The following is a 24,715-nucleotide window of genomic DNA, read 5'->3' as shown; positions in this document are numbered from 1 at the left end:
GAGCTGACAGCCTCATGGGCCAAACAAAACATTTACAGCATCTAAAATGGAGGAAAACACACCAAGGAAAACAGAACTGTAACAGGGAGCATCCCAGACACTGAGAAATCAGCATTTTGGTTATGAGTTTACGGAGAAGGAGGCAGTCAGCGGAAGTGTGGGATGGATGAGCAGACATGTCAGCGAAGAAACCAGAACCCAGTGAGCAAGGAGGAGAGTGGCCACAGATAAGGCTGCTGAGCAGGGCAGGAATCAGACTCTGTGGGACGAGGTAGGTCAGGGTGAAGGGTCTATACTTTACCCTAAGGAAATAGCAACATCATCCACTTTTTTTTTTTTTCTTATAGAATATATATATTTTTAATTTTATTATGTTATGTTAGTCACCATACAATACATCATTAGTTTTTGATGTGATGATCCACAATCCATTGTTTTCATATAACACCCAGTGCTCCATGCAGTACGTGCCCTCCTTAATACCCATCACTGGGCTAACCAAAACCCCCTCCCCTCTAAAACCCTGTTTGTTTCTCAGGTCCATAGTCTCTCATGGTTCATCTCTCCCTCCAATCCCCCCCCCCCAATTTCTCCCTTCCTTCTCCTAATGTCCTCCATGTTATTCCTTATGTTCCACAAATAAGTGAAACCATATGATAATTGACTTTCTCTGCTTGACTTATTTCACTTAGCATAATCTCCTCCAGTCCCATCCATGTTGATGTAAAAGTTGGGTATTCATCTTTTCTGATGGCTGAGTAATATTCCATTGTATATATGGACCACATCTTCTTTATCCATTCATCTGTTGAAGGGCATCCCAGCTCTTTCCACAGTTTGGCTATTGCGGACATTGCTGCTATGAACATTGGGGTGCATATGGCCCTTCTTTTCACTACATCTGCGTCTCTGGGGTAAATACCCAGTAGTGCAATTGCTGGGTCATAGGGTAGCTCTATTTTTAAATTTTTGAGGAACCTCCACACTGTTTTCCAAAGTGGCTGTACCAACTTGCATTCCCACCAACAGTGTAAGAGGGTTCCCCTTTCTCCACCTCTCCAACATTTGTTGTTTCTTTGCCTGTCCATTTTTGCCATTCTAACTGGTGTAAGGTGGTATCTCAGTGTGGTTTTGATTTGGATTTCCCTGATGGTTAATGATGATGAACATTTTTTCATGTGTCTGTTAGCCATTTGTATGTCTTCTTCAGAGAAGTGTCTTTTCATATCTTCTGCCCACTTTTTGACTTATTTGTTTTTTGGGTGTTGATTGAGAAGTTCTTTATAGATCTTGGATACCAGCCCTTTATCTGTAGTGTCATTTGCAAATATCTTCTCTCATTCTGTGGGTTGCCTCTTTGTTTTTTTGACTGTTTCCTTTGCTGTGCAGAAGTTTTTTATCTTGATGAAGTCCCAAAAGTTCATTTTTGCTTTTGTTTCACTAGCTTTTGGAGATGTATCTTGAAAGAAGTTGCTGTGGCCGATGTCAAAGAGGTTACTGCCTATGTTCTCCTCTAGGATTTTGATGGATTCCAACATCATCCACTTTTAAATGGAGAGTGATGAAGGATGCCAAGACAGGGAGGAGAGAAGGGAGTTCATTTATTGCAGGGGTCAGGGGAGAGTAGTGATTCCCTAAACAAGGGCAGTGACAGAAAGGGACAGATCTGGGATAATACTTTGGGGGTGGGACCTTCAGGGCTTATGGACTGGATGTAGATATGACACAAAGACAGGAAGAGAACTCTCAAGTTTTTTGCACGAAGGACCCAGTGTGGGATAGCAGCACTTGCTAGCCTGGGGAAAATCTGGGGAGCCCCAGGGGTGTGGGGAAAAGCTAAGCCTGAGCCACCTGGATACCTGAGGTAAGCAAGGGCTGAATACAGAGGCCTGGAGCCCACAGAAGTGGACGGGTCACACATATTTGCGGGCCCCCAGCACACAGGCAGTTCTTAAAGTCCCAAGGGTAGATGGCGACCCTTTAGGGAGAAGGGCACCCAGAACTGAGCCTTGAGAAACTGACATTCGTAAGTTGTGTTGGAGAGCGGAAGCTAGCGAAATAGACGGAGAGGATGACCCAAGAGGTTAACACTTGGCTCAGGGAGGCCACAGGGAGAGAGGGTCTCCAAGGGCCCATATTGCCGAGAGTGCCGACTGGAGTCAAATGGTTCCCTGGATTTGGCCACACAGAAGGCACCGGTGACCCTGACAAGTTAATGCCTGTTCTTGTGTAGGAGTGGAAGCCAGATTTCAGTGAGTTGAATGATGCCATTTATATAAAGTTTTGTACTGGGCAAAATAATAACTTACGTTATCTATGGATACATGCAGAGTAAAAATACAAAAATATGCACAGGACTCACAAACTCCTAATTCAAAAGAGGCTATCACTACAAAGGAAGGGATGTGAGTAAGACTGTAAAAAGGTACAAAGGGAACTCAGCTGCATTTGTAAATAATATTTTTTTTCTGTTAAAAATAAAAGGCATGAAAGGAGCACCTGTCTGACTCAGTTGGCAGAGCACGCAACTCTTACTCTTGGGGTCGTGAGGTCAAGCCCCATGTTGCGCATGGAGCCCACTTAAAAATAAGTGAGTAAGTAAGTAAATAAAAGGCATGAAGCAACTGGTAAAAAGTTAAGATTCACTTGAAGAAGCTAAAAGGAAGACAAGAGGGTATATGGGACATTTCCTAAATGCTTGAACTGTTTCATAATAATGTCTTTTAGAATGACTCAAAGGTGAGGTGGACAATTCCTCCAAGAAGCTGGCTGTGAAAAGAACAGAAAAACAGAGGCAGGACATCTCCAGACACCAAGGAGTATTAAAATGCCTACAAGAAATGTGTCGTCCCTGACCACATCCGACCTGGCTGCCTGGCTGAGCACTTACCCTCCGCAGCCAGCTCTGGCCCGTCTTTCCAGACTGAGGCTCCAGCCTCTTCTCCCTGGCCCCTCTTCCTTGAAGCTCTGCGGCCCTGCTCCTAGTTGGAGGCAGGGCCCCTTCTCTGGGCTCCTGCACACCTCCATCACAGCCCTTTCACCCTGTTTTTGTAGGCCCTTTCTCTTAGGAGGCTGGGAGTAGAGGCTGTCACCCCGGTGCCTGGCCCGCGCTCGGCACGAAGTGCGCATTCACAAAGGCATTCACTGTCAAATGAATGAACAAGCGAACGGTAACAGTTTAAAACTAACACCTCTAAATAAAACACCTCTTTTAGGAACCAACAGGCAAAGGTCCTGTGGAGCCTCCGCTATTTGAACACAGGGTTCCCATCTCCCCCAGGTCAGGGTTACCTCGGCAGCCCCCCGCCAGGAGCGCACAGCTTCCTCCAACTCAGGCGTGTGGCTCATGCTGGAGAAGCCGCCGCCACCGCTGTTCTTTTTCTCTGGCACAACCACCTCGGCAAAGCAAGAGTGAGCCACTGGCTGGACCTTCTGTAAGGCCTGGGTCAAAAACTGGAAATGGACCTGCACCACTGTCAAGAAACATCGCCCCAACACCTGTGAAAACAAGAAAGCCAGGGGTTTAGCTTGTGCGTGCTACTGCATTCGTGCGATACGCTGTTAACTACCAACATGGGCAGAAGGTAACAGTCCCCGGAAACCTGAAATCACAGGGAGTTAGAGAGTCACCATGCTTTAGAAGGATCTCTGCGCTCACGTTTGCACCTGGGTGCCTGATGTCTACAAGACAAAATGTTTCAACCAAATAGCAAACCCCAAGGTTCAAACGGGCCTTCTCAGTTCCCACCCAGCCCCCCACTCCTTGTCTCCATTCCCCTCACGTGCACTCTGGCTCACGCTAACCCTGGTTGTCTCTGGGCTCCTAATGAACCAGAGGAACTCACAGTTCCAGTTACGGGCACACAGCATTCAGAAGGCACAGTAAAAGCCATGTGATTGAAAATCTGAAAGGTCAGTTTGACTCTAAGAATTCTATTAGAAATGGAATCCAAAGATACAAGTTATTTTGGTAACAGTGTTATTAACATAGCTCTATGTCATAATTTCAGTCTTAAGAAACAAAGCTGACAGACCAGTCTTCTAGGAGTCAACAAAACATACTGGATGACTCTATTTATCACAACAGTAGAAACTCACTCTCCTGATACATATCAGTAGTTAGCTGGTCGATGGAGCACTCCATTAAAGTAGGGAATTCATTAAAAAAAAAATACTATATACAAGGGCGACTGGGTGCCTCAGTCGGTTAAGCGTCTGTCTTTGGCTCGGGTCATGATCCTGGGGTCCTGGGATGGAGCCCTGCCTCGGGAATCCCTGCTCAGCAGAGAGTCTGCTTCTCCTTCTTCCTCGGCCCCTCCCCCCTTCTGTGCTCGCGAGCTCTCTCTCAGGTAAATCAATAAAATCTTTATTTATTTATTTATTTATTTTTAAAAAGATTTTATTTATTTATTTGACAGAGAGAGACAGCGAGAGAGGGAACACAAGCAGGGGGAGTGGGAGAGGGAGAAGCAGGCTTCCCGCTGAGCAGGGAGCCCGATGTGGGGCTCGATCCCAGGACCCTGGGACCATGACCTGAGCTGAAGGCAGCCGCTTAACCGACTGAGCCACCCAGGCGCCCCCAATCAATAAAATCTTTAAAAAAAATACTATATATATAATACTATGCTAATATACACTGTTAATATGTAACTATAATAATTTATATGCCAAAAAAAACTATATAGCGTATTTTAAGATACAAATGTGCATTTATCTGCCACCCTTGGCAATCGCCAAAACTATTCTCTGAATTTTTTTTTTTAGATTTTATTTATTTATTTGACAGAGAGAGAGAGTGAGCACAAGCAGGGGGAGCGGCAGGCTGAGGGAGAAGCAGACTCCCCGCTGAGCGAAGAGCTTGATGTGGAGCTCGATCCCAGGACCCTGGGATCACGACCTGAGCCAAAGACAGCCGCTTTAACCAACTGAGCCACCCAAGGTGCCCCTACTCTCTGATGTTGTTATTCCCTGTTTGCTTTCTTGAGGTAACCCTAGCTACAAGGTGTTCTCTATGATTTCCTACTTCTTTTTCTTTAAAGGAAAGCAAGAGAAGTGCCTGGGTGGCTCAGTCAGTTGAGCATCTGCCTTTGGCTCAGGTCATGATCTCCAGGTCCTGGGATCGAGCCCCACATTGGGCACCCTGCTCAGCAGGGAGCCTGCTTCTCCCTCTGCCCCTGCTCTCTTTCGAATAAACAAACAAACAAACAAATAAATAAAACTTCTCTAAAAAATTAAAAATAAAGGAGAGTAAGAACTTGTCACTCACAAAGCAACCTCAACAGAGAACTTCCAGATTATTGACATCTTCCCTTAAATTTTTACAGTTGTTTTGCCCATACTAAATTTGACAACAATAACAAAACTATCTGCAACTCTTCTATCATGTTCCATAACATTCACATTTTTTCCATGGAGGGTCTATCATATTTCATTGGCTCACACAGTAGATTACTTACTCAAGAAATTACTCTACTGAGTTTGCAATTTATTTATTATATTGCAATTTATTCAACTGGTAGGAGCACAGCTGAGAGGGCCCACTTGCTGCCAGGACTCAGTGCACTGCCTTGGGGAATGGTTTCCATTGCTTTTACAAGGAACTAAAATTCGACCCCAGTGCCCACCCTCCAGCCTAGTCCTGTCCCTTGAAGCACCTAAAAATAAGACCCAAGTCGGGGCCTCTCACCTGCCAGCACACATTTTTTAGATGCTGTCCTTTTCCATCCCCACTGGTGAGAGCTCTGCTTCCTGGAGAAAGAGTCAGGCAAGTCTCAGGGGTAACTTGTAACCACTTGTTCCCTCTGATTTTCCCCTGTGGAAGTCACCAGGGCCAGACTAAAACAAACAAACTCACACAAATCTCACACCAAAGCATCAGCCCTCTACGGAGAACAATTAGAATTGGAGGCTGAACTCTCACCCAAACCTCCTGGGTCTCCACTCATACCTGCCTCAAAGCTCCTCCCCATCAGTGATCTGTGCCAGACAGGGCAGGGTGAGGGACACAGAGGAAGCGGCCCTAGCAACCTAGAGTCATGTGACAGGAACAGAATAAACAGCATATATTTTGTCTTGTACATACTAGCAGCCAGCCTTCATTGAACACTCCGCATGTACTTCACCTATGCTAAAGGTCTACCATGGATTATCTCATTTCATCCTAGGAACAATTGTATGAAGTCATTCCCATTTTACGGACAGTAAAACCAAGGCACAGAAAGGTTATGAAACTTTGTCACGGGAATACAAATTGGATGTAACAGAGTGGTCACTTGCCTCAAGTGTCTGTGCCCTTTGCCACTGTGCCCCACTGCCTCCAACAGGCTCGAAACAACTGGGTACAGCTGTGGGCTGGCAGCGCTGAGACCAGGCACACGACAAACTCAACCTTAACTGGCCTAGGCCAGAATGAGGGTATCCAGAAGCCCCACACAGTGCAAACACAGGAGGAGGAGTGGAGCTGGCTCCTAGGACACACAAACTCTTCCTCAGCCTCTTGGCAGGCTATGGGGAAGAGAGGAAGGGGGAAGTGGAGATGCCGGGTACCATTTGCTCTGGGGTCACATTCTTATGGCTTCTGACCAATACAATTAAGTCATTCATTTGTTCAATAAATATGTAATATGTGAATGCCTGATATGTACAAAGCACAACAAAAGGCCAATGGATACTACAAGAAAGACAATGAGCAAGTCCTTGTCCTCATGAGGGTTTCTTTCCTTGCTTTTTTTTTTTTTAAGATTTATTTATTTGTTTATTTATTTATTTATTTATTTGAGGGAGAGGGAGAGAAGCAGACTCCCTGCTGAGCGTGGAGTCGGATCCAGGACTCAATACAGGACTCGATCTCACGACCCTGAGATCACGACCCGAGCTGAAATCAAGAGTCGGATGCTCAACCAACCAAGCCACCCAGGTGCCCCATGAGGGTTACTTTCTAATGGTGGGGAACAAACTGCTAAATTGATATGCTAAGTCAGGGGCTAGTGGAGAAGGAACACAAAGGGGAGGTGAGAAGGAGAAGGCTCTCTGAGGGAAGGACTAAGGGAACAGGAAACTACCCCTCCCCCTTCTAAAAGGGAAAATTCTGGGAAAAGCCTGATGCAGGGTCCCCGGGGTCCAGAATAGGACAGTGCTGCCTGATGGGAGGATGGGGCTGGGGAGGGTGCCCCTCTTGGTAGGATGGTGGAAGGAGGATGCTGCTGCAGGAGTAAGTGGGGGAAAGATGCAGGACAGTTTAAAAGGCAGACATTTGGTATGTTGTCTCTACCGTTTTTACATGTTTGACCTTGGATGAGTCATTTAATCTAAATTTCTTCCCTATAAACAAGGAATGATGAGAACCAGAGCTCAGCAATCTTCCTCCCCACCCTTCCTTCCCCCACCACCACGATACATGGAGCATCAGTTCTAATTACAGCTGCAACAAAATATCTGTGTTGTGAACAATTCACTAAAAGCCAATCAAATCAATGGCCACCCTGGACTTTGGAAAAGCTATTTCACAGGATATCTGCTCTAAAGGCTTAAAGTAATAGATGCATAAACACTACTTTCTCTTGAGAGAGGACAGAGCTCAACCTCCAGCCTGCCTCTGCCCATCTCCTGTCACAGCCCAGGTCTCCTCCTGTAATAGACCCCACCGGCCTCCCCCCAGACCTGGGCCAGTCCTTGGGGCCTCCTGACAAACCTGGAAGGAAATACAGACTCTAACGTTGTGAATTCGAAAGCATGCGACCGCAGGGCCGTGGGCAGCTATTTTGTCCTTCACATGGAGAACACTGCCTGGACTGCGGGATTCCGTGAGGCTGCAGAACAGATGTGACAACCTGGGGAAACGGGTGAGTGGGGCGGTCAGAGACACCGGAGTTTAAAATGTCAGCAGACAGACACCTGCAGCTCTATCAGCAGCTACCGTTCATTGAGTCCTTAAACCCATACCAAGCACTTTACTTGCAGTGAAGCAACTCTGTGGGGAAGAGAAATGCACCCATTTTACAGATGGTAACACTGAAGCTTCGAGAAAGAAGCCTGCTCCAATGCCATGCAGGTGATAAGAGGTGGAACAGAGACCTGATGCCAGATATGTTCCAAAAGCTGTGTTCCTAACCACCAGGCCACTCTGTCTCCCTAGGATAGGATCCAGGATGCAGCCATAATAGTGGTGGTTACTAAGAAGAGGGGAGGAGCCCTGTGCAGGAACCCTGACTTCTCCTGCATGGTGTCAGGCCCTGGGGTGGGAAGAGAGACTGGGAGGCATGGCTCTGTCTTCTCTGGCAGTGGAAAAGGGACTGGGACAAAAGTATCAAGTGGGGTAGCCTGTGGCACTCCTGGATGGCATGAGTCTCCAAGTTTATGATTCCACAGCAGAGCGCAGCTGCAAAGACTGGCTCGAAACAGCAATGTGAAACAGGGAGAGGGTACAGAGGGCTTGGGAGAAAGAGAAGCTTCTTCTACCTCTTGAGGAATTCCAAACCCAAAAACATCTGTTCAGTCCTTCAGCACATCAGTCTCATTTAAGAATTATGAATAAAGCAATCGTAATTAATTGGCATTTGCATTTTTAAAAGATTAATCTAGGGGCGCCTGGCTGGCTGTCGGAGAAGCATGCGACTCTTGATCTCAGGGTCGTGAGTTGGAGCCCTAGGTTGGGTGTAGAGATTACTTAAATAAATAAAACTAAAAAAAAAAAAAAAAAAAAAAGATTAATCTATCCATAGCATCTCGAGTTGATGGAATTTCAGACTTCTGCATTAAAAGAAATCTTTTACTGTGACTTAAATTTCTCATAAAGGCCCAAATCCTGAACAGAAACCATCAGTGACCTTGCCACTCCTGCCTATCAACGTCCACGGAGCATTCTGGATATAAACAGCCTCAAGGATCTACCAAAAGGAAACCTTGTTTTCTGGAACTCCCTGATGGCGGCGGGAAAGGGTATGAGTTCACTTTCCCATATCCATGTACACATACCACATCTACTGCTAAGAGTGTTGTGTTGATGGACAGAACCAGAAAACCTTTTCTTTTTGGTGATGTTTACATTTTATTAATTAAAACAGATTTTAGTTTAAGGTCATCCTATTTTGAATCCCAAAAGACCACGCTTTCTACATCACTACTGATGCTGAGGATCAATGGAACTCTACCTTCTTAGAATATTTCAAAATTTGGTTTTAGTTACTGCTGTTCTACGGCCAAGCAAGGCCTGACTCAGCCCTGAATATACGCCTGTGGTGGGATGATGGAATGCCCAAATCTACTCCATCTTCCAACATGCCTTGTGATTTTCACATTAAAACACACAGTGTCTCACCAAGTTCATTTTCTACTCAACCTCACTTAACAATCTGTCTTTCTCACATCCCCGGAGTGAAGAACAAATAAAACTGTCACATACACCACACTGTCAAACATTTCCAGGAATTCTAGCATTTATTTCTGATCAGTTTAAAAGTCTAGAGTGAATGGAGTCGATCTGGACTGGCTGCTTTTATTAGAAATTCCAAAGTCATTCAATCATTTCTTTCTCTGTAATATTTACTTTTACCTTAAACATAACAGTTGGTTCCAAGTATCCTCAACCTTGCTCTTTTGTTCATATGATAATTCCAGAGTTATTACATAATGACCTAACCAATAGACCAGAATGTGATATAGAGACCTAAATGTGTCTCCAGAGAAATAGAGAATGCAGTGGACCATGCCCAGGCTATGGAAAGTGCTCTGCAAAGATTAGATTACGGTATAAAAATGCAAAAAACAAACTTACTGAAACTATGTATAGTCTGACCTAAAAACCGATTACAGCGAGTGTTTAAATATTTAAAAATTTTTAAAAAGGCAACTAACAAAACAACAAAGATCTCTTTGCAGTCGGTATTAACCTAGAGCAAGCTGCCATGCTATGTATAGGAGAGAGAACAAGGAAAGGAAAGAAAAGCTAACACATGCCCAAGGGTGGCTGAACTAACACCAAGTGCTAATTATTCACACAAGATTATATATATTCTGCCTCTGGACATGCTCCTCTCGCCTGCTGGTGAAAATATCAACAGAGACAGTTTCAGAACTCCTACTTCATGGGCTGAGCACTCTGGTGCACAAAACCTTTCACATCAGTAATACATAATCACTGCAAACAAATTAGGGGAAAAAAGATCAGCTAAATAAAAATCTACCAAATAGCACTAAACAGATATAACCACTGATTACATGTTTCCTATACAGCCTATATTTGTACCTGTAGATGTTTGTTTTTGTAAAAACTAGATTATGTTTATATGTTCTGTTTTATAGCCTGCTTTCCAAAAGAAAATATATCAACAATTTATTACCATGCCAACACACATAGGAAGTTTTATATTTTAGCTACATTGCTATAAATCTTAACTAATAAGGATAATTATAAAATATCATTCAGGACATGAAAACGTGAAAGGCTACTCAAAGTAACTAAGTCCACATTAATTATGGTAAACAAAGGACTCTGCTCTTCTAGTAATTTTTCCCATTGAAAATGCAAGTTTCCTCCATAAACAAGCAAAGTAATATTGTGGGTTTCTACAGGGCAGAGATAAAATATATTTAAGTCACCCAGACAAGTTTATGGCCTGGGAGCCTATTAGAGTTCAGGAAATTCTTTTTGTTGATATGAGTGTATTTTTCATTAAAAGTTGTCACTGCAGGGACGCCTGGGTGGCTCAGTAGGTTAAGCGTCTGCCTTTGGCGCAGGTCATGATCCCAGGGTGCTGGGATTGAGTCCTGCCCGCATCAGGCTCCCTGCTCAGCGGGGGCCTGCTTCTCCCTCTGCCTGCCGCTCCCTCTGCTTCTGTGCGCTCTCTCTGACAAGTAAATAAAATCTTAAAAAAAAAAAAAAGTCATCACTTCAATCAAGAAGAAAATATTACCATTGGGACATCCGAGTGTTTAAGGCACTGGGACTTAAGAAAATACTAAACTATCAACTGGGGGCGCCTCGGTGGCTCAGTCGGTTAAGCATCCGACGCTTGGTTTCGGCTCAGGTCATGATCTCGGGGTTCTGGGTCGGGCTCTGCGCTCAGTGTGGAGTCTGCTTGAGATTCTCTCTCCTTCTCCCTTTGCCCCTCTTGCTCATGCTGTCTCTCTCTCTAAAATAAATAAATCTTAAAAAAAAAAAAATTTCTCAACGGATAAAATGATTAAGAAGACAAATGGGGAATTCACAAGTGGAAATTCACTCCGTCAACATTATCTTCACCCTACAACACTGAGCGGAAGCCCTCTGCATCCCAGTGACATGTCAGTACAGGGCAGTACGTGCCTCACCTGTTACTTCACTGAGCTAGGGTTCACCATGCCCATGTGACCGACAGCCTCTGTTATTCACGTGGTATTCCTCCTACCTTGAGCGCTGTGGCAAGTGTTGGGCTGAGGTGGGGAAGCGGGTCTTCCACCTCTTCCCAGCAGCATGGGAGACAGTGGGCCGCTCCCCCCTCCTGAAACACTGGCTTCTCTTGGCTTCCAGGACACTGCACTTGCTCCATCTCTACCTCACTCTCTGGCTGCTCCCTCAGCAGACTCCTAGGCTGCTTCCGAGTCATCTCCTCACCTCTAAATACTGGAGTGCCCCAGGGCTCACTTGTCCTTGGATTCTCCCTCTGGCTCGCTAGTTATATTCACTTCCTTGATGACCTGGTCCAGTTTTACAGCTTTAAATACCGTCTATTGACTCAACTGTTCCCAAGTTCCTATCTCCTGACTGGACCTCAGCCTTGAACTCCAAATCTGTATATCTGACTATCCACTTGACATTGCCCCTGGGATGTCTAATAGGCACTGCAGACCTTTATTCCAACACACTCTTGCCCCACGGCTCCCCATCTCAGTAAAGAGCACGACCAGTGGTCCAGGTGCTCATGCGGTAAACCCCGGAGTCATCGTCGACCCCTCTTTCTCTCATGCACGCACACACATGTCCCACAGTGCTATATTCAAATAAAACTGCTAGAATATCAATCCGCCTTAAAAAGGAGGGCAACTCTGACACATGCTACGATATGGATGAGCCTTAAAGACATAATGGTAAGTGAAAGCAGCCGGTCACAAAAAGACAAATATTGTACCATCCCACATATAGGAGGTACCTAGAATAGGCAAATTCAGAGAGACAGAAGGTAGAAAGGTGGTTTCCTGGGTGGAGGAGGGTGGAATGGAAGCTATTGTTTAAAGGGAGCAGGGTTTCAGTTTGGGAAGATGAAGACGTTCTGGAGATGGATGGCACTGAGGGTTGCATAACAGGGTGAATGTACCTAATGCCTCCGAGCCATACACCTAAAAACAAGTCCAACTGCTTCCAGTCACCTCCTCTGCTAGCATTCTGTTCCAAGTTATGATCATCTCTTGCTTGGATTAATTACTATAATAGCCTCTTAACTGATCTTCCTGTTCCATTCAATTAGGATTAGGTCTGTCTACACACAACAACCTATACAGTGGCTTAAGCAAGAGTGATGTTTACTTCTTTCTAAGGGAAAAAATAAACCTAGGGTTCGGCAGTCCAGAGCTGGGATGGGGACCCCCCGGGCATCCCAAAGAACCCAGTTCCCATCTTTCTGCTCTGCATCCTCATGCAAGGCTGACATTCTTCCATTGCCTCAGGTCTAAATGGCTAAATGACCTTCAGCCATTCGCCTGCATTCTAGAGAGCAGCAAACTGGGGCAGCAGACTCATCCCAAACCTCTAGTTACATCTTCACAGACCAGAACTTATTCAAGCGACCCCTAGATGGAAGGAAGGCTGGGAGCATACTCCCTTTTCTGCGCACAATATGCCTGAAAACCAAACAAAACACAAACCCAGAGTTTTGTTGCTAAGGAAGAAGGGGAGACTGGATTTGGGGAGGCAACTAGCAGCATCTTCTCTCTCCCCTAGAGTCTACTTTCCACACAGGAAACAGATTATAAAACAGAAACCAAATTGCACTCGCCTGCTCAAAATCTTCCAATGGCTTTTCACTGCCATCAGAAGAAAATCCATAGTCCTCGTTCTGTCCTACAATACCCTCCATGATCTGGCCCCTGACTATTCTCTGAACTTATCTCCTGTCCTTCTCTCAGCCCTGGCCACCCCGCTTTTTTGCTGTTCCTCAGAAATTCTGAGCACAGCCCCTGTCTCAAGTCTTCTGCATAAGCCAGTTCCCACTACCTCAGGGTTTCTCAACATCAATGCTATTGACATTTGGGGCCAGAGACGTCACTGTTGTGGGGGGCTGTCCTATGCAGGGCTGTGTGTTGTCAGCGGCATTCCTGGTCTTTACTTAGGAGATGCCAGCAGCACTGGTTGGAGGTGCAGTAACCACAACCTCTCAGATCCTATTGTTTTGAATACATTTTCAAATCCTTACTTTTTTTTTTTAAAACAAAAAGCAGAGGGAAATCCCTTCCCCCTACAGTGACTTCTGAGAGACCAAGAGCTGCAGAAGAGCACGAATGTGGCAGCAGAGGGGAGCTTTTGAGTATCCACACTTCTGCTCCACTGCAGGACTGAAACACAACCTGATGGGCTATGAGGAGAGAAACACCAAGATTCCGCCTTCTCCAAATAAATTTGAATTGAAAATCAGATAAATCGAAGAGCTTTGTGCCCCTGCAAACTTATGTCTTTCAGGATCTGGGGCCTGAGTCTGGTTGCCTAATGTTCCACGGTTCTTTCAGAAACACCATCCCACCATGGGTGTGTATGTGTGGGATAGGAAGGATGGGATATTGGTCAGAAGCAGAGAGGGAAACTGAAGTCTTAAAAGATGGCAAAAATTTGTTCCTAAAATATACAGTGAGTCAGTGAAACTCTGACTCCCTAGCATGCAAGTTCAAACCTGCTCCTTCAAACCATTCTGGGCCCTCTGGGGTAACAGTCAAGTTCTTCTCAATGAGTAAGACTTCTCTTACCCTACCCCTAGCATGGAAAAAAATGGGAGATGTCATTTTTGTGACAATCAAAAATACTGCTAGACACTGCCAAGTGTCCTCTAAGGGACAGCCTATCCTGACCCACTGGTGAATGAACCACTACTCCATCTGGAGCATACTGGCCCTTGGAATTCATATGGTCTGATGGTCTTTGCTCAAATGTCCCATCCTCGGCCTTTCCTCTACCTCTCTCTCCCCCCCTTATCCTTCTTCATCTCTCTTCACAGCAACCCCTACTACCCGACATTACCTTTGCATGTGCTATTTATTTTTCTATTTTCCCACCTAGGAGCTAAGCTGGATGAAGGTAGGGTCTTTGTTTTGCTCTCTGTTGCATTCTCAGTGCCTGGTGCATAGTAGACAATCCCTCCTATGTATTTGTTGAAAGAAGGGAAGAAAGCAGTTGCTACCCTCCACGTAAAAGTGCCAAGCCAAGGGGTGCCTGAGTGGCTCAGTCTGTTGAGTGTCCGACTCTTGATTTCAGCTCAGGTCATGATCTTGGGGTCCTGGGATCTAGCCCCACATCGGGCTCTGCGCTCAGTGCGGGGTCTGCTTGAGGATTCTCTTTCCCTCTCCCTCTGCCTCTACCCCTGCTCACACACACGCTCTCTCTCAAATAAATAAATCTTAAAAAAAAAAAGAAAAAGTGCCAAGCCAAGCCAGGAGCAGCATGGTGACTACAGGGCTGAGGGCAGGGCATCCAAAATGCCAGTATCTTTGTGCAGATGACATCGGATTCTTCCTCCCAAAACTCTTCCTGCTTTCTTTCCCTGGACAGCTCTTCAGCAACCAGCTCGCCGCAGACACCAGCTGCAAACCTTGAGATGACTTTGAGGGTGACACTACCAATAGGCTTGGGGAGATCACAACTATTATGCAGAAAGGAAGTCTGTAAACCATGCAAGGCTTTCCTGTAAGCAACACACTCATCCATGAATGAACAATCAGGTATAACATCTGTTATGGCTTGGAACTGTATGCTTATTCTCTCAAACTAAGAGCCAGTATGTAATTAATGGGTATGCTGTTTAGAGATATGCATAGGGAATAAAAAGATGTATTTTCTCTATATGTTTCTGTGTACATACCTATTTGCTACTACCTACACAGATACATAAGACAATGGCAGTTATATCTGGCACTGTCATGGAGTTGGAAGGGAGAGTCAGTATTTTTGAAGAAGGAGACTTAGGTCATTCAGAAATGTTTGAATTTTTTTACCATAAGCATGCACCACGTATAAGAAAAATTAATTTGTTAAAATCAATAACTAACAGTAATATATCCAATGTATTCCCATTAAAATAAGGACCAAAACAAGGATGCTCACTCTTAAAGCTGATTATTTTATATATTAAAACTTACCGGGGCGCCTGGCTGGCTGTCGGTTAAGCATCTGCCTTCGGCTCAGGTCATGATCTCAGGGTCCTGGGATGGAGCCCCACCCGGTGTTGGGATCCACGCTCTGCACTCAGCAGGGAGTTTGCTTCTCTCCTTCTCCCTTTCCCTCTGCCCCTCCCCCAGCTCATGTGCTCTCGCTCTCAAATAAATAAATCTTAAAAAAAAATTATGGGGACACCTGGGTGACTCAGTCGGTCAAGCATTCACAGATGAATAAATAAAATCTTTTAAAAAAATTATGGTCAGCACAACAAGATATATAACTATTGGAAGGGAAGAGATATATGTAGATGGCATGACTACATATGCCAAAAAACCCCAAGTAAACTAATTGAAACATCAGAATGACTGTATTCAGTCACATGGAAGGAGACAAAATCAAGAGTGTTTCCATAGCATAGGAAAAAAAAACTTTAAAATATTATTTCATTCATTATAGCTACTGAAATATAAATTACTTAAGAATTTTGTTTTAAAGATTTTATTTATTTGTCAGAGAGAGCACACAAGCAGGGGGAGCGGCAGGCAGAGGGAGAATGAGGCTCCCCGCTGAGCAAGGAGCCCGATGTGGGGCTCGATCCCAGGACCCTGAGATTATGACCTGAGCCGAAGGCAGACGCTTAACCAACTGAGGCACCCAGGTGCCCCATAAAAATCCCATTTCATTCTCTATAAAACCTAAATTCTTAGCAGGGCCTACCTGGTTCTCTACCCTGCCCTAACCTCTTCAGGCCTGGGTAGGAAGGTCTGGGGTAGGAGCCTGGGTCCTGTCAGGGTGAGTGGAGCATGAGAACACTGAACCAACCGGCAGTCAGCCTTGAGGCTATTCTCCACCTGCATCCCACAGCATCACACCTCATGTCTCAGTCTACACATTTATGTCTCGCCCACAAGGCATAGAGCACTTTTTTTTTTTTTTTAAGATTTTATTTATTTATTTGACAGAGAGAGACACAGTGAGAGCAGGAACACAAGCAGAGGGAGTGGGAGAGGGAGAAGCAGGCTTCCCGCTGAGCAGGGAGCCCGATGCAGGCGTCCTGGGATCATGACCTGAGCCGAAGGCAGACGCCCAACGACTGAGCCACCCCGGCGCCCCCAGCCTAGAGCCCTTCTGACTGCCCTCACTCATCTCTGCCCGCTCGCAGCCAGCTCCTGTGTATTTTCTTCCAGAGGATGGGCGGCAGCAGCTAGGTGAAGAGGAAAGCAGACCAGGGCACTGAGGCCTTCTCCAGGGGCTGGTGAGGCCTCAGGAGGGGTCCTGGAGTGAGCAGGGACTCCCGGGGGTTCCTTCACACCAGGCTATTTCTACTTTCCTGACTCTGGGTAGGTCAGCATTAGCGAGAGGGCCAGGAAATGCAGTCTCATGGAGGAATGGACAAGGCAAGCCAGCCCCTCTGCTCAGAGACCGCACTGGCCTGAGGCAGCGGAGGGGCAGGGGACACAAGCCCTGTCTATGTGAGTCCCAGCATTGCCGGCAAATGTCATTTCACGCACATTCAGAATCCTGATTTGTAAAGATGAGGGAGGCTGCCAAAACAGACTGCTATCCAATCCTGTGAGATCTCACAAGCCGACCAGCAACCATAAACATTTAGAATAAAGAATAATTCAGGAAAGCTAGTTCTATGTAAAATTATACTCCACGAACTCTTCTGTTTCTGTCTCCTTCTAATTCACCCACCAAACCTAGTATTTCCCTTATGTTCACTCAAACCTTTTTAGCAACAATGAAATTTTAAATCTTCTCCTCCTAAAGGAAAGCAACCTTGCCACTTTGGTCACCAAAATTAGGAGCACACCTGACTCCTACCTGCTATTGGGGTCCTGCCCAGGGGATGGGGTGGGTTCTCTGTTCTCATTTTCTTCCTTGATTCACTTTTATTTTCTTCATTTTTCTGAAAAGTACCTGCTTTTCTTTTCATCACTACAACTTACTCAATAATACACCCTGTGATACTGTGATTTACAGCAAGAAATGTCTATTTTGGTCTTCTTCCAAGGTTCCCGGCACAGAGCTCCTAAAACCGTTGGAATTTTCTCGGTGATAAGGGAGATAAAGTGTGCTTTGTTATTCATAACAAGCCTCTCTGAACTATACCTGAGTTTATGTTAATGAGGTGACTTTTGAAAAGCCCCTAAGAATGGGGGCTGGTTGTTAGGGGAACCAACCACTGATGAGAGGTTTGGAGCTTTCAGCCCCACCCCTTTGGGGACGGGAGAGGTTAGAGGTCGAATCAATCACCAATGGCCAATGATTGAATCAATCATAGCCACAGATTGAAGCCTTGAGAAAGCCCAAAGGAGGGTTCAGAGAGCTTCTGGGTGGGTGAACATTTGGAGGTGCTAGGACGGTGGTGTATCTAGAGAGGGCATGGAAGTGCCACCCCTTCCCATATACCTGGCCCTATGCATCTCTTTCACCTAGCTGTTCCTGAGTTAGATCCTTTTATAATTTAGTAAGTAAAATGTTTTTCTGAGTTTTGAGTTGCTCTAGCAAATTAATGGAACCCATGGTGGGGGTCGTGAGAACCTCTGCTTCTTTACAGCCAGTTGGTAAGAAGCACGGGTAATAACACCCTGGCCTTGCGACTGGTGTCTAAAGGGTAGGAGGACATTCCTGTGGGACTGAGCCCTTAAACTGTGGAGTCTGATACTAGCTTCAGGGAAATAGTGTCAAAACTGACTCACAACTGCTTGGCATGGGAAACTCCCCACCACACATTTAGTGATCACATGTGCCAGAAGTGGACTATTTTGTGAGTAGACAGAAAACAGAAGAGTCTTCCTAAATACTCCTATTTCTGTTACAGACCACTTCGTATGCACAAATCCTCCATGGAATGGAACCATTTATGGGATATTCCTGATACGCTACTCCTAACATAAGTTTCTCATTCCCTTTTTTTAAACTTGGAAAATACCCAAACAAACACAAAAGGAGAGTATAACAAATCCTCATATACCCATCAAAAAGCTTCAATAACCACCAACCTTTTGCCATGTTTTTTTTCCACCCTTCTTCCCACCACCACTTTTTTTTGCTGGAATGTTTTGAAGCAAATCCCAATTAACCAAGACCTAGTACATGTTCAAACTTCCCAAATTATCTTTTAAAATGTACTTTGTTTGAATTTCAACCCCAAAAAGATCATCTTATTTGGTTGTCATATCTCTTTATATATATATATATATATTTTTTTTTTTTTTAATATTTATTTTTTAAAGTAATCTCTACACCCAACATGGGGCTCGAACTCCCGACCTTGAAATCAAGTTGCATGCTCTTCCGACTGAGCCAGCTGGGCGCCCCTGGTTGTCATATCTCTTAACTCTGTTTTTAGATGCCTTCTACCTCTTTTTTTTTTTTTTTTTCCTCTTATGCTACTTGACTTTGTTAAACAAATCAGGTCAACTGCCTATAGAATATGCTACATTCTGATTTGTCTAATGGCTTCCTTGTGGTGTTAAATAATTTGCTCCACTACACCCCATATTTTATGTAGACTGGGAATTCGTTCTAGAGGACCGATGAGATTATTTCAGGTCCCCTCCCACCCTGGGGAGAGGGAAGAAGTGTGAGAAGTACAAGAACATACTATGGGGGTACTGTGTGGTTCTTAGGATTCATGATCAACTAACTGGCTGTCTCATTTTCAGTGATGTTGAGGTGGACCAATAGATTTGGGTGGGAAAGGCCTGATCTTTCCCTTATGAAGTTCCCCAATGACCTTTTATCAACTGGTTTTATCCTCCATTGTTGACCACTTGCCTAAGTCAGTTAATTCACTATGGTGTGCAAAATGGTGATTTTCCTAATTGTATCATCCCTTTTACATAGAAGAATACTGAGATTCTTCTAAAAAGAAGAAACTTCCCCCATCCATTAGGGCTATTTGGTTACCCTGAAAAACAGCTGTACTAGAGAAGAAGGAAATTTGCTTAATTCCTTATTTTTCTTTTAATCAGCAATTTTCAGAATAATGAGGTGGTGGCATAGTGTGTCTTGGCCAATCAAAATCAAAGGATCCAGTGCCTCCAGAAGGGCAGATGCCCTCTGGCCCCAGTGGCTTCCACCCACACAGAATGGGCTCGGCACACAGTACATCTTGTTGTTCCACATGAAGTTTACAAAATCACTCAAATTCCAACTGCTTAAATTAATTATAGGTTCTTCTAAAACCTAAAATCTGAAGACAATTTAGATAATAGAAGAGGCACCTCAATAAAAGAATAAGCCAAAAAGAGTGGTTAGAAATTAACAACAGCCTGAAAACCAGAACTATATAAGCTATTTTCAGTTTCTGATTAATAGCAATTTGGATTTTCATTTGGCACATACAGTTAGGAAATACTTACTCCACAAGCTATTACGGAAGATCTACTAGTCAAAACAAGAAAGGAAAGAGAGAAGTAACACTGAATTTTACCTTTAGGCAAAAAAAAAAAAAAAAAAAAGAAACATGCAAATTTAATTCCATTCAGGTTAATGAAAATCGTAGTTTGAAACCAGTCCCTAATACTTTCCATTACTGTTGCTCTACAGTATTTCTGGCATATATCTACCCAAAATAAATTATTATTTGGTTCTTATGAATTAAGGTTCTTAAGAGTCAGTGAGTACTCACAAATGAATTATTTCAAACAGATTCACGGGTAATCACACAGTTACACAAAAGACATTTGTCAGTGCATCAAACTAAGAGCCAAGGTTCAATTACATAAAGATTTGATTTAAGGTCTGCCTGCCCATTTACAAGGTGATGATACTTGGAAGGCAGCTAAAATCGTCAGAAGATATAAAATATAGTCCCCTTAAAGAACTACAACTCATGGAATCCCTAGAGCTGCCCTGGGCTTCTGGAATGCACAGCACCTGCCCAGAGGGCCACACCCTCCCAACCCTGAGGCCCCAGAGGGAGACCAGAGCCCTGGAACAGTCAAAGGGTGGAGGCCAGAGGAGAAGTGACAGCACTGCTCACTCACACAAGGATCCTTTCCAGCTGCCCGCCCTCCACCTTCCCTTGAAAGGCTGACCCCACCGTTTTGCTGTTTCGGCCACAATAGGTCCCCTCTGCTCTCCACTCAGGTTCATTCTGCCTCAGAAACTCCGCAGTAGCTGTTTCCTCTGTCCGGAATCCTCTGTTCCTGGTTATCAACAGGGTTTATTCCTTCACCTGCTTCAGGTCTTTATTCAAAAAAAGAAACAAGGAGCCCCAGATGGAGTCACTTGTGCTAAGCCCTACATCAGCAAACCAAGACTGAACACTTAACCAAACTGCAATTTCAGCCTCTCCCAGGAATGAAACCTGTAACCTGTCACTCTGGAATGACCTGGTGAGGTAATTCACTGGAGAGACCCCTTCTGTCTCCTATAGGAAGGTGGCCTTGACTGAACCAATCCACTCTGCTCCAAACTTTCTTTTCCTGCTCCCTTCTGCCTATAAAGGCCTTTTATTCTGAACAGCTCTTTGGAGCTCCTCTCCGTCTGCTAGATGGGATGCTGCCCGACTCATGAATAGTTGAATAGAGCCAATAAAATCTTTAAAATTTACTCAGTTGAATGTTGTTTTTTAACAACTCAAATGTCACCTTAGTGATGCCTTTTCTAACCCTCTTATCTAAGACTGCAGTCCCCTTTTAACTACCTGAAGGGAGGGATTTCTATCTTGTTCACTACCATATCCTTTGTGCATAGAACGGTACCTGGTACAAATAAAGTGTGCAATAAATATCTGTGGAATGAAGGCATGAATCACAAGTCAATTTGATTCTTTTACTTACATTTCCACTGAAAAAGAATTCTATTTAAGACAAGTGACAGATGCTTGTAAAAAGAGGTGGACATTTGTGACTTTCTAATGAATAGAAAACCACATTATAGGGCTGTCTATACTGCTTTAATATGAACTACATGGTTTAATTTGCAAAGGATAACCCATTTCTCTGACAAATGATACTGAGGTAGATAAAAATCTAAGAGAAATCAGCCACTCAATTTAGCTAGTCTGGCATTTTACAGGAACACTGGAATTAACACAATCCTAACGACCACCAGTGGAAATGCTCCTAGACTCAGAGAAAGGACAGATAGCAGGTCCCGTGCAGTCTATTTCTAAAAAATGTGTGGGTGGGATATTCAAAGCTTTGTATAAAGAACAAATGCAGCATGGGAAACCATAGTTTTCCTGAATTCACTCGGCTGGACTGATAGTTTGAGACATACAAAGGAATTCCCATGAAGCACTTAATTATGATCACATTTCTTATTTCGACAAAAATCCCACTCCATATACAATGTAAACTATGTATTTTCTTTTTTAAAAAAAATTATTTATTTATTTGAGAGAGAGAGTGAGAGAGCGTGCTCATGAGTGGGAAGGGCAGAGGGAGAGGGATAATCTCCAGTTGACTCCGTGCTAAGAGTGGAGCCTGACGCAGGGCTTGATCCCAGGACCCTGAGATCATGACCCGAGCAGAAACCAAGATTCAGACACTTCACCGACTGCACCACCCAGGTGCCCCTATATGTTTTCTATAAATCCAGAGGAGGAAAAATCCTACCTAAACTGTCACCTGGCTTATCCAAAGGTTCTTGGTTACTGCAAGGGTATTTGCTGGATACCCTACCCCCTACCCCAATGTCCCATTCTAGGCACAAGGCAAACAGCAACGACTATTGGTAGAAGAGGTCCCCTTGGGCTTTTATGATGAAAAGGCCCTGCAGTTGCTACATCAGGCAGGTAGTACTGCGGCTGCCTTATAAGGGAGGCACCTACTTCAAGAACCAGGAAAGAAATGAGCAGAGCTAATGTTCTGGGAGTGGCAACTCTTTCCACCTAAAAGGGTTTCAGTTAGAAGAATAACTTGCTGGAGTGCCTGGGTGGCTCAGTTGGTTAGACATCTGACTCTTGATTTCAGCTGAGGTCATGATCTCAGGGTCGTGAGACTGAGCCCTACCTCAGGCTCCCTCGCTTAAAAAATAAATAAATAACTTGCCCAACATTTCTCTCTGATGTTGGGTTTGTACATAATTGTGCTCTGCACTTCAGAGAAGGGCTCAAAGCACCTTTTTTTTTTTTTTTAAGATTTTATTCATTTATTTGACGGAGACACAGTGAGAGCGGGAACACAAGCAGGGGGAGTGGGAGAAGGAGACGCAGGCTTCCAGTGGAGCAGGGAGCCCGACATGGGGCTCGATCCCAGGACCCTGGGATCAGGACCTGAGCTGAAGGCAGACGCCTACCGACTGAGCCACCCAGGCACCCCTCTCAGCACCTTTCAAGCCATGTTGGAAGCAGTAAGAATGATGATGGCAATTAACTGGGTACAGCCTTTCAGACACACTAACCACATCAGATTATCACGAAAACGCGAACCCACAATCCCGAGATCAAGAGTCTCACGTTCTTCCAACTGAGACAGCCAGGAGCCCCGATAATTCCATCTTATAGATGGGCAAAGTGAGGATTAGAGATGTTGGGAGCTTTGTTCAAGGCCGTACAGATGGTAAGAAGCAGAGTCATTTTTTAACCCAGATCTTCTGACTCCATGCCCCCTAACAGTGTCATAGGTGCCCATTACCTAGTGAAACACCATGGTCACAGCTCATTCTCTGAGAGTGAGATTTTTATTTTAACAGTGAGATTGTGATGAGGGTGAAGCACAAGGGTAGGGGCAAAGTCACTGAAAAGTACAGACAAGACAGGACCCACGTACACCCTGCCTGCCCCAGAGCACAGAGTGAGCAACTGGAGTTCCTAGAGATAGGCACCGGGATCAACGAGCATATCCCAAACCTGGCTGTAAGTAAGGGAACATGAGAAGCATCTCTGGCCCCCCCTCAGGGGTGGGCCAGTGGGATCAGTGCTTTCTCTTAGGTGTAAAATGGTCAAGGGGCACCTGGGTGGTTCAGTCATTAAGCGTCTGCCTTCAGCTCAGGTCATGATCCCACAGTCCTGGGATCGAGCCCTGCGTTAGGCTCCTGCTCAGCGGGGAGCCTGCTTCTCCCTCTCCTCCCCCTGCTTGTGTTCCTTCTCTCGCTTTGTCTCTCTCTGTCCAATAAATAAATAAAATCTAAAAAAAAAAAAAAGGTCAAGCATTTGAGGGGCACTTGGGTGGCTCAGCTGGTTAAGTGTTTGCCTTTGGCTCAGGGTTGAGCCCCGTGTGGGGCTCCCTGCTCAGCAGGGAGTCTGCTTCTCCCTCTCCCTCTGCCCTTCCCCTCTGCTCCTGCTCTTTCTCTTTCTCTAATAAATAAATAAAATCTTTAAAAAAAAAAAAGAAAAAGGGTCAAGATTGGAACACTGAGTTCAGGTTTTTCCTCACTCACAGTCCTGGACTAAGCACCTCAGAAGAGGTCCGTACCTAGCCAGTCAAGTTCAGCATCATTAGGCCTCAGGGATGAATGTTAAAAAGCCTCTCAGGGCCCTTCTGATAAAACCCTAAGAAGACCAACAGGAAAAAACCCAAATGCCCAGTCTTTCCATCTGAACTGGTGAATATTCTGAGAGTGAGACCCTTATTGGCCTAGGGCAGCACATAAGTTCCAGAAACAACAAACACTGCTCTGTGGAAAAGGTAAAATGTTAAGTCTGCAGGCCGACACTTGGCAATCACATTTTAGAATTTACTTATAAGTCAACTGTTTGAAACTCAGAATACACCCATAGAGTCTAAAACCCACCAATAGCACTGAGTTTCCAGTCTAGCCTCCAAAGCCAGTTTAGCCTATTATGTACAAAAACATGGTAGTATTCCAGCTCTCCTAATCGCATTTCAGTGGCAAAAGCCAAGTCAAAATTCCAAACCACAACAATCAGAAATATTTCTCCTTCTCAGCTCAAGTGGTCCATGCTGGTCTTAAGAAAGCAGAAGGGCCAAGAGAGGTGCAACTTTAGCCCAGTGGCTTCCTAAACCCCCAGTCCTCAGGGTCGGTTCATCCTGCTCTAGTGGTCCTGACTTGGGGAACAAGAGCGCTTGCCAGGCAGGGCTGGAAGGCAAAGGGCCATGCATGTCCAGCTCTGTCTCCACCAGCACCTGGAGGCATAGACTGAAAAAGAGCTCAGTGATGTTCAGGTTAAAATAAAAGCATTCGACCTTATTTTTCAAACCACTCTTGCCTGAAATTTTATTTTTTAATTTAAAAATTTTTTTTTAAGATTTTATTTGTTTATTTGAGAGAGAGAGACACAGCGAGAGAGGGAACACAAGCAGGGGGAGTGGAGAGGGAGAAGCAGGCTTCCCGCCGAGCAGGGAGCCTGATGCGGGGCTCGATCCCAGGACCCTGGGATCATGACCTGAGCCGAAGGCAGACACTTGAAGACTGAGCCACCCAGGCGCCCCTTGCCTGAAATTTTAAATCAAGCTA

General features: G+C 44.8%; 1 protein-coding gene across 5 annotated transcripts in view; it reads right to left on the bottom strand.

Annotated features, from left to right (window-relative positions):
- The window catches only part of KIAA0355 (KIAA0355 ortholog), a 79,675-nt gene that overhangs the window by 22,762 nt on the left and 32,198 nt on the right, over positions 1–24,715 (bottom strand). For all 5 annotated transcript variants that reach the window (XM_032390440.1, XM_032390445.1, XM_032390444.1 and 2 more), the window contains one exon: positions 3,292–3,498. In XM_032390440.1, the coding sequence (XP_032246331.1) occupies positions 3,292–3,498 (207 nt within the window). The remainder of the gene's footprint in view (positions 1–3,291; positions 3,499–24,715) is intronic.

Source organism: Phoca vitulina, unplaced genomic scaffold (assembly GCF_004348235.1).
Source record: "Phoca vitulina isolate PV1807 unplaced genomic scaffold, GSC_HSeal_1.0 scaffold58, whole genome shotgun sequence".
Classification (NCBI taxonomy): domain Eukaryota; kingdom Metazoa; phylum Chordata; class Mammalia; order Carnivora; family Phocidae; genus Phoca; species Phoca vitulina.
Note: the sequence above shows the minus strand (reverse complement) of the source record. Positions and strands in the feature narration are given on the sequence as shown.